This window comes from Heterodontus francisci, chromosome 4 (assembly GCF_036365525.1).
Source record: "Heterodontus francisci isolate sHetFra1 chromosome 4, sHetFra1.hap1, whole genome shotgun sequence".
Lineage (NCBI taxonomy): Eukaryota > Metazoa > Chordata > Chondrichthyes > Heterodontiformes > Heterodontidae > Heterodontus > Heterodontus francisci.
Window position 1 is genome coordinate 173,786,524 of NC_090374.1, and position 23,797 is coordinate 173,810,320.

The window sequence follows — 23,797 nt, forward strand, 5'->3', positions numbered from 1 at the left end:
CCCATCTCAGAGAGATGTCAGTAAAATATTGAATATTCTGTTCATTACAATCTGTACAATTGCAGATGTGGATCGTTGATTCGTCCTTGAGACGTGGGAGTTGCTGGAAAGGCCGACATTTATTGTCCATCTCTAGTTGCTGGGTTTTCTTACAACTGAGGGGCTTGCTGGACCACTTCAGAGGTCAGCTAAGAGTCAACAGCATTGGTGTGGGTCTGGAGTCACATGTAGGCTCAGCTCGGGTAAAGGTTGAAGATTTCCTTCCCTGAAGGGGCATCAGTGAAACCAGTAGGGTTTTTAATGACAATCTGACAGAATATGCAGAATAATGCACCACTTCCATTATTATGTGGAAATATCGATGTCAATCGCAGTTTATATTTTCAGTATTTCAAGATTTTAACTATGGCAGAAAAATGTCTGCTGGGGAAGTTGTCTGGACAGATCTGTACGCAATATCCCTCAACCGAGTGTGCAATTGCAAATCAAGACAATCGCGTCAAATAGAAGAATATAAAAGGTTTGAAGAAAATTACTCTCGTCTATTATAAAACAAGCGTGAAATACTTACCTGAGCCTTTATTAGAGAAGGCAGCGATTTAAAAAAAAATGGAAACAGTGTTAAATAGATGTGATGCTTTTAGTACAATGTATTTCAGGGCAGCACACACTACAGATTAGGCCACCAATCCAAACTTCCTACAGGTCTTCTATTATGCACTATTTCTGCAGCCAACGTACCGTCAAGTTTTTAACCCTCAGTATAACATTTCCAGTCACTTAATTTTCTTATTTTAGAAGCAAGCATGCAATAGACAAATTGTGAGGAAGAAAACAAATCATAAAACTACTTAAATGAAATTCTAAAGTTGACAAAAACATTGACCGCTCCCTTTGAGTAGCGACTCATTTTAAAGCAAAAGGAAATCTCTTCACTTTAAGAATGGCTAATAGTACAAACCACAGACACCAAGAACACAGACTTTTAACACATTCCCTCAACAGCTTGGCTGGTTCTTGACTGGGACTGGGGCAGAGATCGCATCTTTTTAGATAACATTTGGTCTGTGCGATCTCCTGGACTGGTTTCGGTAGCCTGAGGGGGAGAGAGATGAATTTTCCCTTATTGGCCCTGGGGCTTTAGCCTCTTGCAGGATAATACATGCCTGTGGGTGGTGGGATGATAAGTGTTGAGTCACGATGCTCCGTCCATTATGGTGTGTGAGGCAAGCTTGATGGACTAGCTAGTCTTTGTCTGCCTTTCATTTTCCTCTGTACATATGCAATTCCACGCACCTGCTTTTTGGAGTATTTTTAATAAATTTTGCTTGCAATATAATGATCCAAATACACTGGCGAAACTTGAAAACAACAGTAAGGTCCTGCAGCATCAGAGAAGTAATATGTGCTTCCTCAGTGGCCTACAGCTGAGTGGACCAGGAATCTGACAGTTTGTCCTGAGCTAGCTGATTTTAACTGAGCGACAGTAAGGGGTTACTTCCACAGTCAGGGTTCAAAAGGGGAAATTAAAAAAAGTGCTCAAGAGTTCTTGGTCCTGAGGGTTGCCCAGCGACCCACCCCTATCAGAAAATGTGCGCGTGTGTGTACACTCACATGCGCATGCACATTTAGTGAGGAGAGGATCAGACCAGGCCTGCTAGCGTCCTCCACTACTGATCAGCTTTCTGGCACTTCTTGCGGAGTTCACTTACTGAATATAATGGCCATTTTGTGTGATTACTTGCCATAAAAGTGGACTCCAATAAGGGAGACAGTTCCTTCAGGAGAGGAGCGGGCGAGGGCAGACGGTGAAAAAAAAAAGTAATTAGCAAAGTTATATAACTGGTTACTAGCAGCAGTTACAATTCTGGTTGCTCAACTCATACCATATCCATGGTTCTTAAATTTAAACTTGATTATCATACACGATAATCTAAAGTTCCATATTTTCACAACGTTTGGTCACGAGAAATGCTTTTAACAAAGCAAAGTTCAACAAAAATCAATCGACAAATATTTATGCGGGTATATTGAAAAGAGAAACTTACTTTCACTGTTTTGTTTCCTAAGGGTTTGCTTTAAGCACAGTTATCCCATTGCTTATCACCTGTTTGAAGATTTTGCAACAACAACTTGCATTTATAAAGTGCCTTTAACGTTACAAAACGTTGCAAGGCACTTCACAGGAGAGTTAGAAATCAAAATGTGACACTGAACTACATAAGGAGATATTAGGACAGGTGACCAAAAGATTGGTAAAAGAGGTAGGTTTTAAGGAACATCTTAAAAGAGGAGGTGGAGAGGCTTAGTGAGGGAATTACAGAGCTGCAGACATGGCCGCTAATGGAGAAATGATTAAAATTAGGGATGTTTAAGAGGCTGGAATTAGAGCAGCACAGGTACATTGGAGGGACGAAGGGCCGGAGATTACATAGGGAGGGGCAAGGTCATGGAGTGATTTGAAAACAAGGATGAAAATTTTATAATTGAGGCATTGCTTAATCGGGAACCAATGTGGATCAGTGAGCACAGGGGTGATGGGTGAATGCGGCCTGGTGTGAATTAGGAAACAGGCAGCAGAGTTTTGGATGAGTTCAAGTTTATGGAGGATGGAAGATGGGAGACCGGCCAGTAGAGCATTGGAATAATCAGGTCAAGAGGTAACAAAGACATGAATGAATGTTTCAGCAGCAGATGAGCTGAGGTAAGGGTGGAGTCGGGCAATGTTACGGAGGTGGAAATAAGCATTCTTGGGACGGTGTGGATATGTGGTCAGAAGCTCATCTCGGGGCCAATTACAACACTGTTACCAAAAGTCTGACTCAGCCTCAGACAGTTGCCAGGGAAAGGGAGTCAGTGGATAGGGAGCAGAGTTTGTGGTAGGAACTGAAGACAATGCCTCAGTATTCCCAATATTTAATTGGAGAAAATTTCTATCCATCCAATACCGGATGTCAGATAAACAGTCTGATCATTTAGACAGTCGAGGAATCGAAAGGGGTGGCAGTGAGGTAGAGTTGGGTGTCGTCAGCACACCCGTAAAAACGGACGCTGTGTTTTTGGATGATGTCACCAAGGGACAGCATGTAGATGAGAAATAGGAGAGGGCCAAGGATAGATCCTTGGGAGACCCCAGAGGTAACAGTGCAGGAGCAGGAAGAGAAGCCATTTTAGGTGATCCTCTGGCTACGACTAGGTACATAAGGATGCAAACAAATGAATGCAGTCACACCCAAATGGAGAGGTGTTGAAGGAGGATGGTGGGGTCAATCATGTCAAAGGCTGCAGACAGGTAGAGAAGGACGAGGAGGGAAAGTTTACCTTAGTCACAGTCACACATAGAATGCCATTTGTGACTTTGACAAGAGCCTTTTTGGTACTGTGGCAGGGCAGAAACCTGTAGGAAGGATTCAAACATGGAGTTTCGGCAAAATGGATTTGGAAGGTGACGACATGTTCAAGCACTGTAGAGAGGAAAGGGAGGTTGGAGATGGGGTGGTAGTTTAGAAACATAGAAAAAAATAGGAGCAGTAGTAGGCCATTCAGCCCTTCCAGCCTGCACCGCCATTCAATACCATCATGGCTGATCATCTAAACTCAGTACCCTGCTCCCGCTTTCTCCCCATATGCCTTGATCCCTTTAGCCTCAAGAACTATATCAAAGACAGAGTGGATCAAGGATTTTTTTTTTTGAAGATGGGGTGATGACATCATATTTGAAGGAGAGAGGGACAGTGCCAGACGAAAGAGAACGGTTAACAATATCCATGCAGTGAAATCTTCAAAGGAAAACAGTGTAACTTGAGGATTCAGTGGTCTGGGAAGGTCAAAGCTGAGGCCCTGATAGTAAAATCAATTCAACGCTGCCAAGTGCAGTGTGTACCTCTCGATTTGCTGACGTTTCTGCTGCATCATGTATGTCAGATCGATGCTGCGTCATGGATGATTCTGCACCTCGGGGGGAAGAGGAACCAGGTGAAGCTGACTGCTGAAGACAGGGTGGGAGAGGGAGGAGAAAAAAAAACACATTTAGAAAGGTTCGCTCACATCGCAGCGACACCAATGACTCCCGACAAAACTTTCCCGTTGGTGCTCAAAACACTTCAGGAAGAAATCTTCAAACTTTTGAAACCACGAAAATGATCCCCATTAAAAAAAATTTACTGGAGTCAAAAAAAAAAGCAGTTGAATATTTGTATAAAACACCAACTTGAAAACAGACACCATTTCGACAAAATTTACTTACTGTTTGGTTTAGAACTTGTCCAATGACATTCCTGTAAAACAGTACTTCGCAAACCCATCTTTTCTTGAAAAAATACTTATTCCATCAGTTATAACATTTGCGGACAGAAATATTGTTGAAAAGTGCCTTTACTGCTTACACCTTCTGACCTTAATTCCAATAAATCTCAGAACAGCAACATTAGGGGGAAAGAAAGACAGAAATTAACGCATTAAAAAGTGTCTAAAATCTGCAATGCTACAAAGCGATGCTCAAAGCCCTCTAATCCTGACAAACCTCTTCATCCTGATAATCTGCTGGAAACATCCAGATGTTTTCCATTATGTTTACAGTCAAGGTTCCTTTTTCTTTGCCCTCAATTGTCTTGCCTCCTGCTGCTTGTGCCCTCCTGTCAATTGAAGTGTGCCCGGTCCTAGGGTCAGCAGTTATCTGGTGTCACAGAGCGCTTAGATCCTCTATCTAATGTGACTGTAATGGGATAACCCATAACCTATCAGGTTTTACATCAACAAGGATTAACCCTGCACTTACTTTCCACGTCCTTCGAAAAAGGAGCAATTTCCATAAGACAGAGTATCACCACACAAACAAATTAGCCACACTTACTTTCTTCACTGCTTACAGGAATAATAGTGGCGGTCATGTATTGGTATTTTCAGACTGAATTTGCTCTCCATTTTGTTTTAAAAATGGGCTTGATTTTGCCATTAGTTGGAGGCACTGGTCTTAATATCAAAGACCACAGGCACTATACAGCACAGAAGGAGGCCATTCAGCCCATCATGTCTATACTAGCTCTCTGCTGGAACAATCCAAAATTAATCCCACTGCTCCACACTTTCTGCGACTCATCCCTGTATCTTTGTCTACTTCAAATATTTACCCAATCTTCACTTACAAGATGCAATCACTCTGCCCAGCACAGTATGTGCGCAATCAAACCAATCAGCCTCTTACACAAGTCATCTACAGTAGTAAAAGGCTGAGGTTTTCAAAATGTTGTATTGCAGTCAATCCTTGACAGTATTCTTTCATGTACAGAATGTAAACTTTTGGATACAAAGGACAGACTTGCATTTATATAGCACCTTTCCACAATCTCAGGACACCCCAAAGTGCTTCAAACCTTTTAAAGTGTGGTCACTGTTGTAATATAGGAAATGTGGCAGCCAATTTGCACACAGCAAGATCCCACAAACAGCAATGCGATAATGACCAGATAATCAGTTTTAGTAATGTTGCTTGAGGGATAAATAGTGGCTGGGACACGCAAACTCCCCTGCTCTTCTTTGAAAGATTGACCATGGGATCTTTTACATCCAATTTAGAGGACAGATGGGGCCGTGGTTTAACACCTTACCTGAAAGACGGCACCTCCAACAGTGCAGGACTCCCTCAGAACTGCACTGGAAGAGTCAGGTGGGAATATATGCTCAAGTCTCTGGACTAGGACTCGAACCCACAACCTCTGACTCCGAGGTGAGAATGCCACCCACTCACTGAGCCACAGCTCGAAGCTGACTGAAAATAAAATAAGGGGAAGAGCTCGTTAACCAATTTATTCCTTCCATCACTGGCTTTGGCTTTTTCCAGGTAAACCAGACCTACTGAACATCAGAATTTCCCATTCGCAACCCCAATGTCACCAACACTTCTCAATCATTCATGTCTAGTATGGTGCAGATGGTGGATTATGCCTTCAAACTAAACTTCATTTATTCTGTTCCGGTGTCGTTTTGTGGCCTCACTCCATCCCTCTGTAAACCCCTACAGCCCTCTGAGATAACTGCACTCCTCCAAATCTGGCTTATTGCACATCCTCAATTTCAATTGCTCCATCATTGGTGGCTGTATTTTCAGCTGCCTAGGCCCCAAGCTGTGGAATTCCCTCCCTAAATGTCTCTGATTCTCTCTTCTACTATAAGTCGCTCCTTAAAACCCACCTCTTTGACCAAGCTTTTGATCACTTATCCCAATATCGCCTTCTGTGTCTCGGTGTCAAATTTTGTTTGATGATGCTCGTGAACCCCCTTTGGACATTAAAGGCGCTATATAAATACAAATTGTTGACCTCAAAGAAGATAAAACTCCCGTCAAACTTATCTCTGACTCTCGAACTGAAACTGTACAATATTATTCTAGTCTTAGCCCTTACACTACTCAACTATGTCTAGCTGCACTCATGGAGTATCCAAGCAGCATCTGATCATCTCTTCGTCTCTGTCAATCCATAACTCTGACCAAACAATCCTACACATTAGCTGAAAAAAACCTAAGCCCATTTAAAACAAAAAATGAAATTGTGCTCTTCAAAGTAAAGCCACAGCTGGAGTACTGTGTTCAGTTTTGGTCTCCTAACCTGAGGAAGGACATCCTTGCCCTAGAGGGAGTGCAACAAAGGATCACTAGACTGGTTCCTTGGATGAGGGGGTTGTCCTAATAGGAGAGACTGACCTATATTTCCTAAACTTTAGAAGACTGAGAGGTGATCCCATTGAAACATATAAAATTCTTAAGGGGTTTGTTGGGGTAGATGTGGGGAGGATATTTCCCCTGGCTGGAGAATCTAAAATATAGGGTCACAGTCTCAGAATAAGGAGTCGGCCATTTAGTACTGAGATGAGGAGAAATTTCTTCATTCAGAGGGTTGTGAATCTTTGGAATTCTCTATCTCAGAGAGCTGCGGTTGCTCAGTGTTGAGTATATTCAAGACAGAGGTTCTATTTTTGGATGCTAAGGCAATTAAGTGGTATGGGGATAATGTGGGAAGGTGATGCTGAGGCAAAAGATCAGCAATGATCTTGGTGAACGGCAGAGCAGGCTTGAAGCTCCTATTTCTTATGTTCTTATGTTCGGGTTAAACCACTGTGGGAGGAAACTTAGGAAATTGTCAAAGTTTGTCTGATAATCTCTCCTATGAAGAGCCATGGGATGTTTTACTACAATAAAGGCACAATGTAAATACAAATTGGTCTTGTGGTTAGATAGATTGAATTCTTAGGTGCTATAATTTAAAGCCAGCATTTCTTAAGTCATTCATTTCCAAGTGGGTGAAGAGGCAACAAGGTCGAGAAGAAAAATCACAGTCCTTAGTGGGTTAAACTTGGGTTCTATAATTGGATGTAGCAAGGTGTGCAAAACACATTGATATACTCTATTAATAATGTATGAAAGGTTGAGCTCAAAAAGTAGTGCTCAATTCTAGAACCTGCCACTGAAAAAGAATTTTTCAGAAAAAGAATGCTTTATACTTGCCCTCCCCTTTCAAACATGATTTAGTTCACTCGAAAGCACAGCTGTGACATATCAGACTAAAGTTTTGGTTTAGTAGAACAACAGAACAAGGACCCTTCACTCCGGTGACCAAAGGACTGGCTATATTTCATTCTATTCTGGTTAACAGACACCTACTCAATTATTTAAAGTACAGCTCAATCAGTAGTTAGCATGAATAAAGCATGGACTGGAAAAAGTGCAGGACAAAGATGAGGAACAACTGGGCAATCATTTTAATATAATTTAGCAGCCAGTAAATAATTTCTGACAACCCTGCTAATATTTAAAAACATACTATTTGAAGCAATATGTACTCCTGGATAAAATTCTGTATTTTGAGTAATCACAGGGAAATTTCCCCTATACCAACTCCTCAATAAGCTTCTCAATAATAAAAAAAAAATCATTCAAATAAATTACCTCACCACACAGTCTGCACTCATCATCAAGAATCAATCCTAACAGTATTCCGAAAAGAAGTTTTGAAACCTATTGAAAATCCAGACCAGGCAAAGATTTGGCACATCTCATGATCTAACACTGGACTATGTGGCCAAGACACTGGCCGTTGTGCATGGTGGGTTATAAAGTTGCAAGTATTACTTTTTTTTTTAAAAAGGTTGACTAAATCTTATGTGTTTATCTGACTTCCCATTGTGGTTCTTGGTCGGCACAGACTTGGTGGGCTGAAGGGCCTGTTTCAGTGCTGCATCTCTAAATAAATTTAAAAAAAAATAAATCAACTAGTGCATAATTCGACCTGGGTAGTGTGAAATAAATTTACAATGGCACACAGTTAAGTGACTGCCCTTGACATCAAGGCAGCATTTGACCAAGTATGGCATCAAGCAGCCCAAGCAAATCTGAGGTCAATGGGAATCAGGGGGAAAACCCTCCGCTGGCTGGGATCATACCTGGCGCAAAGGAAGATGGTTGTGGTTGTTGGGGTCAATCATCTGAGCTCCAGGACATTGCTGCAGGAGTTCCTCAGGGTAGTGTCCTAGGCCCAACCATCTTCAGCTGCTTCATCAATGACCTTCGGTCAATCATAAGGTCAGAAGTGGGAATGTTCGCCGATGATTGCACAATGTTCAGCACCATTCGTGACTCCTCAGATACTGAAGCAGTCCGTATAGAAATGCAGCAAGACCTGGACAATATCGAGGCTTAGGCTGATAAGTGGCAAGTAACATTCGCGCCACACAAGTGCCAGGCAATGACCCATCTCCAACAAGAGAGAATCTAACTACCTCCCCTTGACATTCAAAGGCATTACCATTGCTGAATCCCCCACTATCAACATCCTAGCGGCTACCATTGACCAGAAACTGAACTGGAGTAGCCATATAAATACCGTAGCTACAAGAGCAGGTCAGAGGCTAGGAATCCTGCAGTGAGTAACTCATCTCCTGACTCCCTAAAGCCTGTCCACCATCTACAAGGCACAAGTCAGGAGTGTGATGGAATACTCTCCACTTGCCTGGATGGGTGCAGCTCCAACAACACTCAAGAAGCTCGACACCATCCAGGACAAAGCAGCCCACTTGATTGGCATCCCATCTACAAACCGTCACTTCCTCCACCACCGATGCACAGTGGCAGCAGTGTGTACCATCTACAAGATGCACTGCAGCAATGCACCAAGGCTCCTTAGACAGCACCTTCCAAACCCATGACCTCTCACATCTGGAAGGACAAGGGCAGCAGTTTCATCGGAACACCACCACCTGCAAGTTCCCATCCAAGTCACACACCATCCTGACTTGGAACAACATCGTCGTTCCTTCACTGTTACTGGGTCAAAATCCCAGAACTCCCTTCCTAACAGCACTATGGGTGTACCTACCCCACATGGACTGCAGCGGTTCAAGAAGGCAGCTCACCACCATCTTCTCAAGGGCAATTAGGGATGGGCAATAAATGCTGGCCCGGCCAGCGACGCCCACATCCCATGAATGAATAAAAATAAAATTTGCGGAAATCTTCCTTCAAATAGGAATCTTTGGAATTATCTATCCCAGAGGACTGGGGATACTCAGCTTTTGAGTATATTGAAGGCAGAAATTAACAGACTTTTGGGCACTAAGGGAAACAAGGGATATGGGGAGAGGCAGGCAAGTGGAGTTTCAGTATAAGATCAGCCATGATGTTATTGAATGGCAGAGCAGGCTTGAGGGGCCATATGGCTGACTCTTGCTCCTATTTCTTCTATTCTTATAATGGCATTGATTAGATCATAGATGCTTACAGCACAGGAGGTCATACAGCCCATCGTAATTGTACTGGCTCTTTGGAAGAGCTATTCAATTAGTGCCAATCTCCTGCACCTTCCATATGGAATTGCCATAGATTTGCTTATAATTATCTGCAGTCTGCGTTATAAGGCTGGTTTTCCAGCAGTGGTTTACACTTTATATTAAAATAAAAACAGAAAGTGCTGGAAATACTCAGCAGATCTGGCAGCATCTGTGGAGAGAAAGAAGCAGAGTTAACGTTTCAGGTCTGCGACCTTAAACGTTAGCTCTGCTTCTCTCGCTCCACAGATGCCGCCCAATCTGCCGACTATTTCCAGCATTTTCTGTTTTTATTACAGATTTCCAGCATTCGAAGTATTTTTCTTTTAATACAGTTTACAACGACCTGTCGCACTTGCCATTCTTGTGTCTATTTATCTTCTTCGTTCTGTACCAACCCAGTGGCCAGTTATTCATTTTCCCTCCCGGCCACTCACCATCTCTCTTCCAGCTTCGAAATACATACAAACAAAAGTAACTCAGACAGCAGTAAGGCAGGCTAAAGGAAAACAAAATATAACCCAGACACGTGACAACCACAAATTGAAGAGACATGGCGAGGAAATGTGGAATGGTTTATTGCTATCAGCAGTAATTGAGAAGTTTTCCTTTTCAGCTGATCATAGGGAACAATGCTCCTTATTCCTTTTTTAAATAAAGGTTTAAATGCATTATGTTTTAGCTAAGAACAGGTGCATTTAAGGAGAAGTCAGATAAACACATGAGGGAGGAAGGAATCAAAGAATACGCTGATAGGGTGAGATGCTATAGGGTGGGAGGAGACAAGTGGAGAATAAATGCCAGCATGCAATAGATGGGCCGAATGGCCTGTTTCTCTACTGCAAATTCTATGTAACGTTCACAAGATAAGTTTGGAAGACATTATTTATCATTTGATCTCAACTTTTATCAATCCTACCATCTTACCATTAGATCACGGAGTTATTTGTTAATAGTGTCTTGGCCTCAACCACTTTTCTTGGCAGATTGTTCCAATTCTTCATTATCCCATTGTAAAGAAAGTTGTCCTTTAGGTATGTCCTCCATTTGCTTTTCCTACCTCTAAAACTGTGCCCACTTGTCCTGCTGCACTTGTCTATTTTAATTCTTCTTCCAGACTCCTCTAAATCATTAAATATCTTATGTGTAAAAAATCATTTTTGGGATGTGGGCACCGCTGGCAAGATTTGTATTTGTTGTCCATACCTAGTTGCCCCTTGGGAAGGTGGTGGTGAGCCGCCTCCTTCTGGAACCACTGCAGTCTGTGTGGTGAAGGTGCTCCCATGGTGCTGATAGGAAGGGAGTGCCAGGATTCCATATCCAGGGAGATCGAGGGTACATACCTCTAAGGCTCCCTGAGGTGTTGCCTGTGAAGGCTACAGAGTCCTCGCTTATCAACTGATTCTTTGCAGCTCTTCACAGAAGGATGTGCTGATAAAGTGAGATAAAGTAGAGTGGAATGAGACTTGTGTGGAGCATAAACACCATCATAGACCAGTTGGGCTGAATGGCCTGTTTCTGTGCTGTAAATTCTATGCAATTCCTTCCGACATGGGGGATAAACATTGTTATTCTCCTCTTATCTGCCTCTAGGGCCCTCTTATGTTGTTAATGGGAACTCAGACTGAGTGCAGGCCTAGCTTAGTTCTAATTTTTCCCTGACTACCTTCTTGATGTTATTGTAATGGCGATTGTTCTGTAACTGATGCTGCATTGTCTCACAGTTTTCCCTCGGTACCTGGAATCTCCCTTTCTCCCTATAAGCTTTGTGAATCCTTTCAGTCACTCCTTAAATGTTTAAATTGGGCTCCTCCATTGGCTCCGTGCCAAAGCATGCTGACTGGATTCAATCCCTGGTCCATGGCGACATGGCTGAACTCAGCTGGTATGGTGGGTGAGGATTGGAGAGGGGTGAATATCAGCCAAGAATTACCAGCCTGTGGTTAACTCGAGATAGACCAGGGATCAAATCCGAGTCAGCTGGCACCACTCCACACAGAGCATCGTATTTATTAACGGAATCCTCAGAAGGAGCTCACTGCTATTTTTAATGTTGGCGACAATACTGTGTATATTGGACCAGATTTTCTATATGTGTGTAAATGTGTGTGTTTAGGACATCCCAAAATGATTTACAGCCAATGAAATACACTATGAAGTGCAGTCCCTGTTGTGATGTAGGAAATAGAAACAGCAAGCTCCCACAAACTGCAATGTGATCATCCTTTCTTTTTTAGGTGGTTGAGGGATAATTATTGGCCAGGACACTGGGGAGAATTCCCCTGGGTCTTCTTCAAAATAAAAGCCACGGGATCTTTTACATTCACCAGAAAAGGCAGACGCGGCCCTCGGTTTATTGACTCATCTGAAAGATGGCACCTCTGATAATGCAGCACTCCCTCAGTACTGCAGTGGGAGTGTCGGCCTAGATTTTATGCTCAGGTCTCTGGAGTGAGTCCTGAACCCAATACTTTCGAACTCAGAAGTGAGAGTGCTACCCACTGAGTCACAGCTGACAAAAAACCAAAGGCTCTACTAGCAGAAAGGTACTGTAAAAACTAGAGATCAATGTACCAGAGCTAAATCCGTACATGATTTAGAGGATACAGAAGATCCTTGAAGCAGCCTAATGTGAACAGTGACCACAGCTTTTGACAGCTCCAATTCATTATGGATACTGATAAAACTGAAAAATAATCTTGTGCCAAGCATCTACTGCAGGCAAGTCTTCAGAGATTCATCGTGCAGGTGACTTCTTGTGTGTTCATATTTTTATGCCACCACCTGTATGTTTTTCAAGTTCATCAATAATTTGAAAGATAATCTACCTTCTTTGCAGGATATCACAATTAATTATTCACCAAGAATCCTATTGCCTCCCCACCTCCATCCTTACTGACGCACAAGGGATTTTGTTTCAAATACCAGCATCTGTGCTATTAAGAAATTGGCGCATGAGGCGGCCATTGGGACCCCCGAACGTTCAATAAGATCATGGCTGATCTTTGACCTCAACTCCACTTTGCCGCCCTATCCATAGTAAACTCAACAGGGTACAAAAGGGCAAATTGTCAGATTCCCCTCTACTCCATCAATAATCCAACAATAAAACTGCAAATAAGGCAGCTTACACATCCTTCCTTTTCCGTGCACGCTTGCTGCACTGAAATCAAAACCAGTCACACTGCCTCCTCTTCTAACTTAAACATTCACAGCGGAATTGAAAAATGGCTCTCCTTTTCCCCTCAGTTTTCCTTCCAAATTATAATCAACAGCCTTTTAACACCAATACGAACATATGAATTAAGAGCAGAAGGCGGCCATTCAGCCCCTTTAGCCTGCTCCGCCATTCAATAATATCTTGGCTGACCTGTTTGTGTCTTGAATTCCACAATCTCGTCTACCCCCGATAACCTTTGATTCCCTTGCCTAACAAGAATCTATCTACCTCCGCCTTAAAAATACTCAATGACCCCGCCTCCACCACCTTCTAAGGCAGAGAGTTCCAAAGTCGCACAACCCTCGGAAAGAAAAAAATTCTCATCTCTGAACTAAAAGGGCAACCCCTAATTTTAATAGGGTGCCCCCTAGTTCTGGACTCCCCCACAAGAGGAAACATCCTTTCCACATCCACCTTGTCAAGACCATTAAGGATCTTACATACTTCAATCAAGTCTCCCCTCACTCTTCTAAACTCCAGTGAAAACAAGCCCAGTCTGTCCAACCTTTCCTCATCAGACAACCCGCTCATTCCAGTTATCAATCTAGTAAACGTCCTCTGAACCGCCTCCAACGCATTCACATCTTTCCTTAAATAAGGAGACCAAAACTGCACACAGTATTCGAGATGTGGTCTCACCAATGCCCTGTATAACTGAAGCACAACATCCTTACTTTTATTTCAATTCCTCTCGTAATAAAGGACAGCATTCCATCAGCCTTCTTTACAACTTGCTGTACCTGCATACCAACGTTTTGTGACTCATGCACGAGAACACCTAGATCCTTCTGCACCTCGGAATTCTGCAGTCGTTCTCCATTTAAGAAATACTCTGCTTTTTTATTCTTCCTGCCAAAGTGGACAACTGCACATTTCTCCAGACAGAATGTACATCGTGTTCCAAGACCTGGATGCTACTAATGTTGGCTGGAATAGCACCACCTTCTGATCCAGAGTATTCCTAAATGATCACTGTAATAAAACATTCACCCACATTATACTCCACCTGCCAGATTTTTGCCCACTCACTCAACCTATCTATATTGGTCTGCAAGCTCCTCATGTGCTCTTCACAACATACTTTCCTACCTATCTTGGTCTCATCTGCAAATTTAGCTATGTTTGGCATTTAATCACTACTTCCTCACTTAACTTTCCCCCTCTACTACTCCATAGCAATTTGTATTTATATAGCGCCTTTAACATTTTAAAATGTCCCAAAGCACTTCACAGGAGCAATTATCAAACAAAATTTGACACCGAGCCACATGGGGTGAAATTAGGACAGATGAACAAACGCTTGGTCAAAGAGGTAGGTTTTCAGCAGTGTGTTAAAGGAGCAGAGAGAGGTAGAGAGATTTAGGGAGGGAATTCCAGAGTTTAGAGCCCAGGCAGCTGAAGGCACAGCCGTCAGTGATGAAGTGATTAAAATTGGGGACACTCAAGGGGTCAGGAATGCAGAGATCTTGGGGGGGACTTTAGGGTTGAAGGAGAATAGGGAGGGGCAAGGCCATCATGTCATCTGAACGATTTTAAGATCGAGGTTTTTCCAGACAGGAAGCCAAAGATCAGTAAGCACAGTGGGTGATTAGCTGAACAGGATTTGGTGCGAATTAGGATATGGGCATAAAGTTTTGATTAATTTAAGGTAATGGAGTGTGAAATGTGAGAGGCTGGTCAGGAGAACACTGGAATATATTTTCAACGCCCACCATTAACCTATACTTAACTTTCTCAATCTTAACAGAAAACAAACAGGCAAAAAAGTCTTGCATTTATATAGCACCTTTTATGACTACAGGATGTCCTAAAGTGCTTTACAGCCACTGAAGTACCTTTTGAAGTGCTGTTGCAATGTAGGAAACACAGCAGTCAATTAGTGCACACTTAAGTTCCCAAAAACATAAATGTGATAATGACCAGATAATCTGTTTTTGTAATGTTGGTTGAGAGATAAATATTGGCCAGGACGCTGGGGAGAAATCCCCTGCTCTTCATGAAAATAGTGCCATGGGATCTTTTATGTCCACCCAAGAGGGCAGACGGGGGCCGGAATTTTACCCCCCCCACCCCCGCAAAGAGAAGGAAGGTGGTGGTGTGGGGCGTAAAATGGAGTGGGAGGCTCGGGGGGCCCTTCTCGACCCGCTCCCTCCTCCACCGCCATTTTACGTAGGGCGGCGGCGGCTAAAAACAGCCCGCCCGGGCCAATCAAGGCCCTTAAGTGGCCACTTAAGGGCCTCTACCCACCTCCAGGAGGATTTTACCCGTGGCTGGTCGGGCGGCCAGACCTGAGAGAAACTTACCTGCGTTCCGGGGTTCCTCGACATCTTCCTCACAAAGCTGGGCTGCAGTCCCAGTAGTGGCCACCGCTCCCGGTGGCGCTGCTGGGACAGAGAGTTGCCGGCCTGCTGATTGGCCAGCAACTCCATTTGGCAAGACTTCCTATCTCAAGTGGGTGGAAGTCCCGTTCAGACCAATTAAAGCCCGGGGACCCGCAAAATACAGGTCGGATCCCCAGGCCATGCAGAAGCGGGTTCGCCACTGACTTTTCAGTTGGTGGACGGCTCCCGTCCGCCAAGGATAAAGTCCCGGCCAGGGTCTCAGCTTAACGTCTCATCCGAAAGATGGCATCTTCGACAGTGCTGCACTCCCTCAGTACTACATCTGGAGTGTCAGCACTGATTTTTTGTGCTCAAGTCCTGGAGTGGGCCTTGAATCCACAACGTCTGACTCACAAGCAACAGCGCTACCCACTGAGCCACGGCTAACATATACATCCACAGCTGACCGTAGAGAACAGTCCTGTTGTGTGTTTTACAAACAACCTGTTCTCAAGGTGCTAATTCTTGTTGCGGTATGGTTCCACAAGCAATAAGTGCCGATTGGCATCCAACTCAAGTGGCCATTCTTCAACTCCATGGGTACCACAATTAAGCTAGATCCCGCTCCTTTACACTGTCTAGGTACAAACAAGACACTTTACAGCAGTCCTCACTGGGTAGCAGACATGGATTAGACTCCTGGCTCAATCCTTGTTTTTGTAGTCCAGGGACAGTGAAGCAGATTGCAGGGGCCCAAACTGTTGCCCTGGCTGTGATTGGTTGGGGTGAGACACACCGGGGATCAAATCGCGGTCGTCTGTCTTGGTTTCACAGTCAGCAATGCACTTAACAACGGAATCCTCAAAAACTAACTCGCTGCTAGTTTTAATATTAGAGATGACATTGCTTCTCTGATTCTCTGAGGGAGCAAAGCATATGCATAAATTATATATATAAAATATACACAATAAACGCCATCAATTGTTTATGGGTTCAAATCCCACTCCAGAAGCATCTTACAAAATCTAGGCTGACACTCCCAATGCAGTACTGAGGGATGCTGCACTGTCACAGGTGCCGTCTTTCGGATAAGATGTTAAACCGAGTCCCCATCTGCCATCTCAGGGCGATGTAAAAGATCCCACAGCCACTCTTTTGAAGAAGAGCAGGTGAGTTCTCCCCAGTGTCCTAGCCAATATTTATCCTTCAACCAACATCATTAAACACAGATTATCTAGTCATCAGCACATTGCTGTTTGTGGGAGCTTGCTGTGTGCAAATTGGTTGCCGCGTTTCCGACATTACAATATGTACTGTACTTCAAAAAGTACTTAATTGACTGTAAAGTGCTTTGTGATGTCTTGAGGTTGTAAAAACATTACAGAAATGCACATCTTTCTTTTTTTTCCTGAACAATAAGAGCTACAGGCACACCTGAATGAGCCAATCATTGAGAAGTACATGTGAGAATCACAAAGGAAGTGTGAACACAAAGAATTCAAGAGCTGATACAACATTTAATCACAACATTGCAGTCTGTTAGGACAGATGTGTCCTGTTCTAACAGACAGAAGAGATCTAAAGATTCAACTGACTACAAGTGATCATCAATTTGACCAGCAGGCACTCCAAGACTCCAGGACAGGTCTAGTTACTAAATCCATGAGTTAGTCGTTCAATAAAAGATCTGTGTCAGAGATAGTGGGCAGAATTTTACCAGCCCCTGCTTGGTGTGAATGGAGGCAGGGGACCGGTAAATAGTGAGGGAGTTGTTATGGGGATGGCAGGAATTGAGGCCCCAAAGACCTGCTCGGAGGGGGTTTCCCTTCCAACACTCATCCCCCCGAATTTGTTATTTTTCTTTTACTGACCTGTCTGAAGCTCGAGGTCTGTGACCTGCCTCTACAGTGACCGACCACCTCTCCTGGTGGCACTGCTGACGCTTCAGAGCTGCAGGAACTCTAACTGGGACAGTAGCATAAAGAGCCCGCCCACTTCCTTAATTGGATGGCTGGCTCATAGGAGGCTGTCTGTGGTAAACTGGTCGAGCTGTTTCCGCTGCTGGCAAGTGTGGGCTCGGGACTCACTTTTCGCCATGATGTTGGAGTCCCAAAACACATGGTAAAATTCAGCCCGGTGTATTCTATTAAGGCAGATTTAGGTTCACGAACCCCACTCTAGCATCCAATGTGGGAGGTGTGAAAGTCAAAAATAATTCCTCAACCTCCACCTTCTCACGGGCAACTAAGGATGGGCAATAAATGCTGGCCTTGCCAGCGATGCTCAAATCTCAAAAATGAGTAAAATAAAAAAAAAGTTCGAAGAAATTGTCCCAGTTCTCTTTTAGACTGAGGCAAATGTCATTAGCTGATTACAATATCCCCTGCCAAATAGATTTACTCTTCACTTAACAGATGGTTTATGCAAGGCTGATTTATGAAGCATCAGCCAAGCAGATGCTTAATATGGATCCTAAAGTCTCACTCACACCTACAGTATTTAAATACTCTCCAATAACCTTCAAAATGAGGGCAACTTTTTTTAAATTGGAAAATCTCTGCTTGTGAAGCTTAAATCATTTTATTAACAACAAACAATGGCACGGAACTCGGCAGGGCTCAGTAGTGGGCCCCTTGCTGTTCGTAGTATATTTATCAATGACTTAGACTTAAATGTACAGGTATCATTAAGAAGTTTGCAGATGATATGAAAATTGGCAGTGTGGTTGATAAAGAGGAAGAAAGCTGTAGACTGCAGGAAGATATCAATGGACTGGTCAGGTGGGCAGAGAAGTGGCAAATGGAATTCAATCTGGAGATGTGTGAGGTAATGCATTTGGGGTAAACAAGGCAAGGGAAAACACAATAAATGTTAAAATTCTGAGAATTTTAGAGGACCAGAGGGACCTTGGAGTGCATGTCCACAGATCCCTGAAGGCAGCAGGACAGATAGATAAGGTGGTGAAGAAAGCATACGGGATACTTTCCTTTACTGGCCAATGCATACAGTGTAAGAGCAGTGAGATTATGCTAGAAATACATAAAAACACTAGTTGGACTACAGTTAGAGTATAGCGTACAGTTCTGGTCACTGCATTACAGGGAGGATGTGAATGCAATAAAGAGAGGGTACAGAGGAAATTTACAGGGATGCTGCCAGGAATAGAGAATTTTGCTATGAGGAAAGACTGGATAGGCTGGGGTTGTTTTCTTTGGCAGAGAGGAGGCTGAGGGGAGATTTAATTGAGGTGTATAAAGTTATTAAGGGGCCTAGATAGAGTGGGCAGGAAGGACCTATTTCCATTAGCATCAACCACCAGCAGGCATACATTTAAAATAATTGGTGAAAGGGAGTTAACCAGTAATTCTTTCACCCAGAGGGTGTTGGGGATCCGGAACTCACTGCCTGAAAGGGTGGTAGAGGCAGAAATCCTCGTCACATTTAAAAATGGATATGCACTTGAAATGCTGTAACCGACAGGGCCATGGACCAAGAGCTGGAAAGTGGGATTTGGCTGAATTGCTCTTTTTCAGCCAGCACAGATACGACAGGCCGAATGGCCTCCATCTCTGCTGTAATTCTTTCTACGTTTCTATAGAATCTACAGCACAGAAATAGGTCATTCGTTCCAACTGCTCCATTCTGGTGTTTGTGCTCCACACAAGCAATCTCCCATCCTTCATCTTACCCCACGAACATATCTTACTCCTTTCCCCTTCACGTGTTTATCCAGCTTCCAGTTGGACCTGGAGGAACAAGCATACATGTATGGACTAATTATATCTCCTTGTATTTGGATTGCTTTTGAAAAGAATGGCATGCAAGTTTGTTCATGTTTGGGGCTTGAATTTCATCTCCGTAGTGTTGCCAGAAGCTGATCCCTCTAAGTGGGGGGGGGGGGGGGGGGGGCTACACGCTGTGCCAGCACCCGCTTCTGGAAAGGCCAGGGCATTTTGAGAAGGGCACCTGCGCGAGCATCCCCTGCAAGTGCCAGAAACAGTGCTATGCTGATGTCACACAGTTGAGCCGGCAGATATGACGCCTACCGTCCAAATTTGGATCATGCAGGTCCATTGCACAAATTCATACATCACTCACCAAAGATCAGGCGTTCAGCTGCAAGAGGATCCCAGCACTGGCATCAGTAAAGAGCCAGGCATGCAGACTGCAGGTAAGGTAACTTACACTAACTTCTGCTACTACAAAGTCTCTGGAAGTACTGTGGAGTGTTTTTGGAGGAGTTGTGGTGAGTTCCTGAATTTGACAGAGAGTGCTGTGACATCCTCATGGGCTGCAAAAAGGCTGCAACAGGTATCGGGGCTATAGCTGCAATGCCTCTGGGTCTGTGGATCACAGGAAGATGGAGCAGAGGCTGGGGGGAGGGCAAGCTCTGCGCCATCCCCTCTGCCTAGTTGCAGCTGGACTCCTCCACGCTCCCTGACAGCGACAGAAAGCTGTCTGGCAGGCCAGCCAATGCACTCAACATCTCGGTGTGCCAGCCAATCAACCCTCTCTGTATGCTACCCCATCAAGATCCAACCTGAGTCCCTGCTAGCAGAACCCATTTGCCCTCAACCCTCATCCTCCAGTTAGCTGGTAAATGCATCATCCTTTACCCCTGTCCTGGCTGCAGCCCACTTGTGCCAGTGACTGATCGTCTGCAGATCCCAACTCTATACCAGCCAAGGTACGTGCAGAGCCAGTAGCTGAGCTGGTGGCAGCGACTGTCAGATCAGGTGATGGTGCTCTTCATTAGTGCCAGTGCTGTTGCTCTCTCCCCTCCACCTGCATGTGCTGTGGCTGGACAGGCAGAGGGCAGAATGTCATGCTTGTGTCGCACTTCATTTGGGTGTCCAAAAGCGGGAAATCAGAAAAGGGAGGGTTTGATGAGAGATGGGGCCATGGAGAGGAAAGCAAGTGCCCCATGGTCACACCATCAGCAGCTTGCACATCCATGCTAGATAGCAGGATGAGGGTGAGCTGGGGAGTTGAGAAGGAGAATAAAGCAGGAATATACCATCATTCTCAAGGCTCCCAGCAATGTTGGAGATAACAGGTTCTGTAGCAGTCGGCCCCTTGATGAGGAGAATCATCTCCTCATAAGGCTCAGGGGATGCAGGCATCCTTATGCCTCACACTCGCTGCTCCCTTCTATTGTGTAGGGCAAGAAAGAGGGCAGAATGTCAGTGAGTGTCACACACTGTGTATGGGTGATATGACTGCCACAGCTGAATAGCTGGAGGTATGTAGAGGCAATGAGAGGTGGGTATGAGGCTGGCAGCATGGGTGGGTGTGTGAGGGTGAAGTGGAGTATTTGGATGTTAGACCTGAGTCCTGAGTGCTAGGGAGTGCTGCTGGGTGAGTGATGGGGGTATGGAGCATTGAGCAGCGTGAGAGGTCGGTAATAGGAGATGTCATGAGAAGATGCAGTCACTCAACTTGACCAGCTGTGTGAGGTAATTGAACTTCTTCTGACATTGCTGCCAGGTCCATGGGTCCAAATACCCGGAGTTGACCTCCCTGGCCACCTGCTCCCAATCCCTTCTGAAGGCTTGCCTTGAAGGTCTCCTGGCCCCCCACTGCAGAAACATGGCATCTCTCCTCCTGTCTGCCACTAAGGCCTCCAGCATCATATCTGTGATCTTGGAGTCCTCTATCTGCCCTAGCGTTCCATTTTCCTTGTTTACAATTACGACAACAGTATTCAGCAGCAGCCTCCTGTAATTCAGTGCAGCTTCCCTTCAAGAGAGATAGAGTGCCTTTAAGAACAGAAGGCTGGCTGCACCATGTGCTACCAGCACATGCTGCTTGGCCCCCTGCTGAGTGCAGAGGCACCCATCAGCGCGGGAGCTGCTCAGACTTACGCTACAATCATGGAAATGAGGTGGCAGCACCAAATTTGCCTGTTGCCCACATACACCAGAACCAATGCAGGCAGGTTGTGAATCGTGACTCCCCCCCATCCCAAATTATCAGTAAAATCCAAATTTTAGCCCTTCAAAATTCAAAATTTTCAACAAGAATACATTAAAATTAAAAAACAAAAACTCTGCAAGAAAGATCCATCTATGGCTTACTAGGGAAGTTAAGGATCGTAATAGATGAAAAGAAAAGGCTTATAATGTTGCAAAGAATAGCAATAAACCTGAGGATTGGCAGCATTTTAGAAACCAGCAAAGGGTGACCAAAAATTGATTAAAAAGGGAAAAAAATAGAATATGAGAGTAAGCTGTCCAGGAATATAAAAAGAGATTGTAAGAGCATTTCTAAGTATATAAAAAGGAGGCTGAAATAAATATTGGTCCCTGAGAGGTCGAGGTAGAGGAAATGGCAGAGAAGTTGAACAAATACTTTGTGTTTGTCTTCATAGTAGAATACACAAGTTACATACCAGAAATAGAGGGTAATCTATGGACTAATAAGAGTGAGAAACTTAGCATATTTAATATCAGAGAAAAAATATTGGAGAAACATAAGGGACTAAAAGCTGACAAAATCCCAGGACCCGATGGCCTACATTCTACAGTTCTAAAAGAGATAGCTGTAGAGATAGTGGATGCACTGCTTATGATTTTCCAAAATTCCCTAGATTCTAGAACAGTCCCAGTGGATTGTAAGTTAGCAAATGTAACATTGCTGTTCAAAAAAAAGGGAGGGAAAACAGGGATCTGCAGGCCAGTTCATCTAACATCAGTCGTTGGGAAAATGCTGGAATGTATTATTGAGGAAGTCTTAACAATGCACTTGGAAAATCATAGTATGATCAGACAGACAACATGCTTTTACAAAAGGGAAATCGTGTTTGAACAATTTATTAGAATTTTTTGAGGATTTAATGAGTAGGAAGCCAGTGGATGTAGTAGACCTGGATTTCCAAAAGGCATTTGATAAGGTGCCACACAAAAGGTTAATAGGCAAGGTAAGGACTCACAGAGCTGGGGGGTAATACATTAGCATGGATAAAGGATTGGTTAATGGACAGGACGCAGAGAGTGGGCATAAATGGGCCATTTTCAAGTTGGCAGACTGTAATCAGTGAAACGCCACAAGGATCAGTGCTGGGGTCTTTCAGCTGTTTACAATCTATATTAATAACTTAGACAAAGAGACAGAGAGTAACGTCTCTAAATTTACTGACAAAAGCTAGGTGAAATTGCAAGCTGTGAGGACACAAAGAGGATGTAAAGAGATACAGACAGGTTAAGCGAAAGGACAAGGTGGCAGTTGGAGTATAATGTGGGAAAGTGTGTGGTTATTCACTTTGGTAGTAAGAACAGAAAAGCAGAATGTCTTTTAAAAGTCGATAAACTTATCAATGTTGATGTTCAGAACCACTTGGGTGGAAGGAACACAGAAAGATAGCATGCAGGTACAGCAAGCAATTTGGAAGGCAAATGGCATGTTGGCCTTTATTGCAAAGGGGTTTGGAGTACAGGAGTAAGGAAGTCTTACTACAATTGTACAGGGCTTTGGTGAGATCACACCTGGAATACCATGTGCAGTTTTGGTCTCCATATTTAAGGAAGGATATACTTGCATTGTAGGTGGTACAATGAAGGTTCACTAGATTGGTTCCTGGGATGAGGGTGTTTTCCTATAGGAACATAGGGAGATAGGAACAGGAGTAGGCCATTCAGCCCCTCGAGCCTGTCCCGCCATTCAATGAGATCATGGCTGATCCGCGGCCTAACTCCATATACCTGCCTTTGGCCCATACCCCTTAATATCTTTGTTTAACAAAATTCTATCTTTCTCAGATTTAAAATTAATAACTGTTCTAGCTTCAGCTGCTGTTTATGGGAGAGTTCCAAACCTCTACCACACTTTGCGTGAAGAAGTGCTTCCTAACATCTCTTCTGGATGGTCTGGTCCTAATTTTTAGACTATGCCCCCTGGTTTTAGAATCTCCAACCAGTGGAAATAGTTTATCTTTATCTAGACTGTCTTTTCCTGTTAATATCTTGAAGACTTCAATCAGATCACCCCTTAACCTTCTAAATTCTAGCGAAAACAGGCCAAATTTGTGTAATCTCTCCTCGTAACTTAACCACTATAGTCCAGGTATCATTCTTGTAAACCTACGTTGCACTCCCTCCAAGGCCAATATATCCTTCCTAAGGTGTGGTGCCCAGAACTGCTCACAGTACTCCAAGTGGGGTCTAACCAGGGTTTTGTACAGCTGCAGCATAACCTCTGTGTCTTTATACTCCAAGCTTCTAGATATAAAGGCTAGCATTCCATTAGCCTTTTTATTATTTCCTGCACTTGCTCGTGGCATTTTAAAGATCTATGCACCTGAACTCCAAGTCTCTTTGGACATCCACTGTACTTAACCTCTTCCCATTTAGAAAGTACCCTGCTCTATCCTTTTTTGGTCCAAAATGGATAACCTCTCACTTGCCCGCATTGAAATCCATCTGCCACAATTTTGCCCACTCAC

The 23,797-nt window shown here is 43.9% G+C and overlaps 1 protein-coding gene across 5 annotated transcripts in view; it reads right to left on the reverse strand.

Moving 5' to 3' along the window:
* The window catches only part of LOC137369403 (amyloid-beta A4 precursor protein-binding family A member 1-like), a 208,684-nt gene that overhangs the window by 68,985 nt on the left and 115,902 nt on the right, over positions 1–23,797 (reverse strand). For 4 of the 5 annotated variants that reach the window (XM_068030574.1, XM_068030575.1, XM_068030577.1 and 1 more), the window contains one exon: positions 3,884–3,988. In XM_068030574.1, coding sequence (XP_067886675.1) covers positions 3,884–3,988 — 105 coding nt within the window. The remainder of the gene's footprint in view (positions 1–3,883; positions 3,989–23,797) is intronic. The other variant, XM_068030578.1, reaches the window with a different exon arrangement.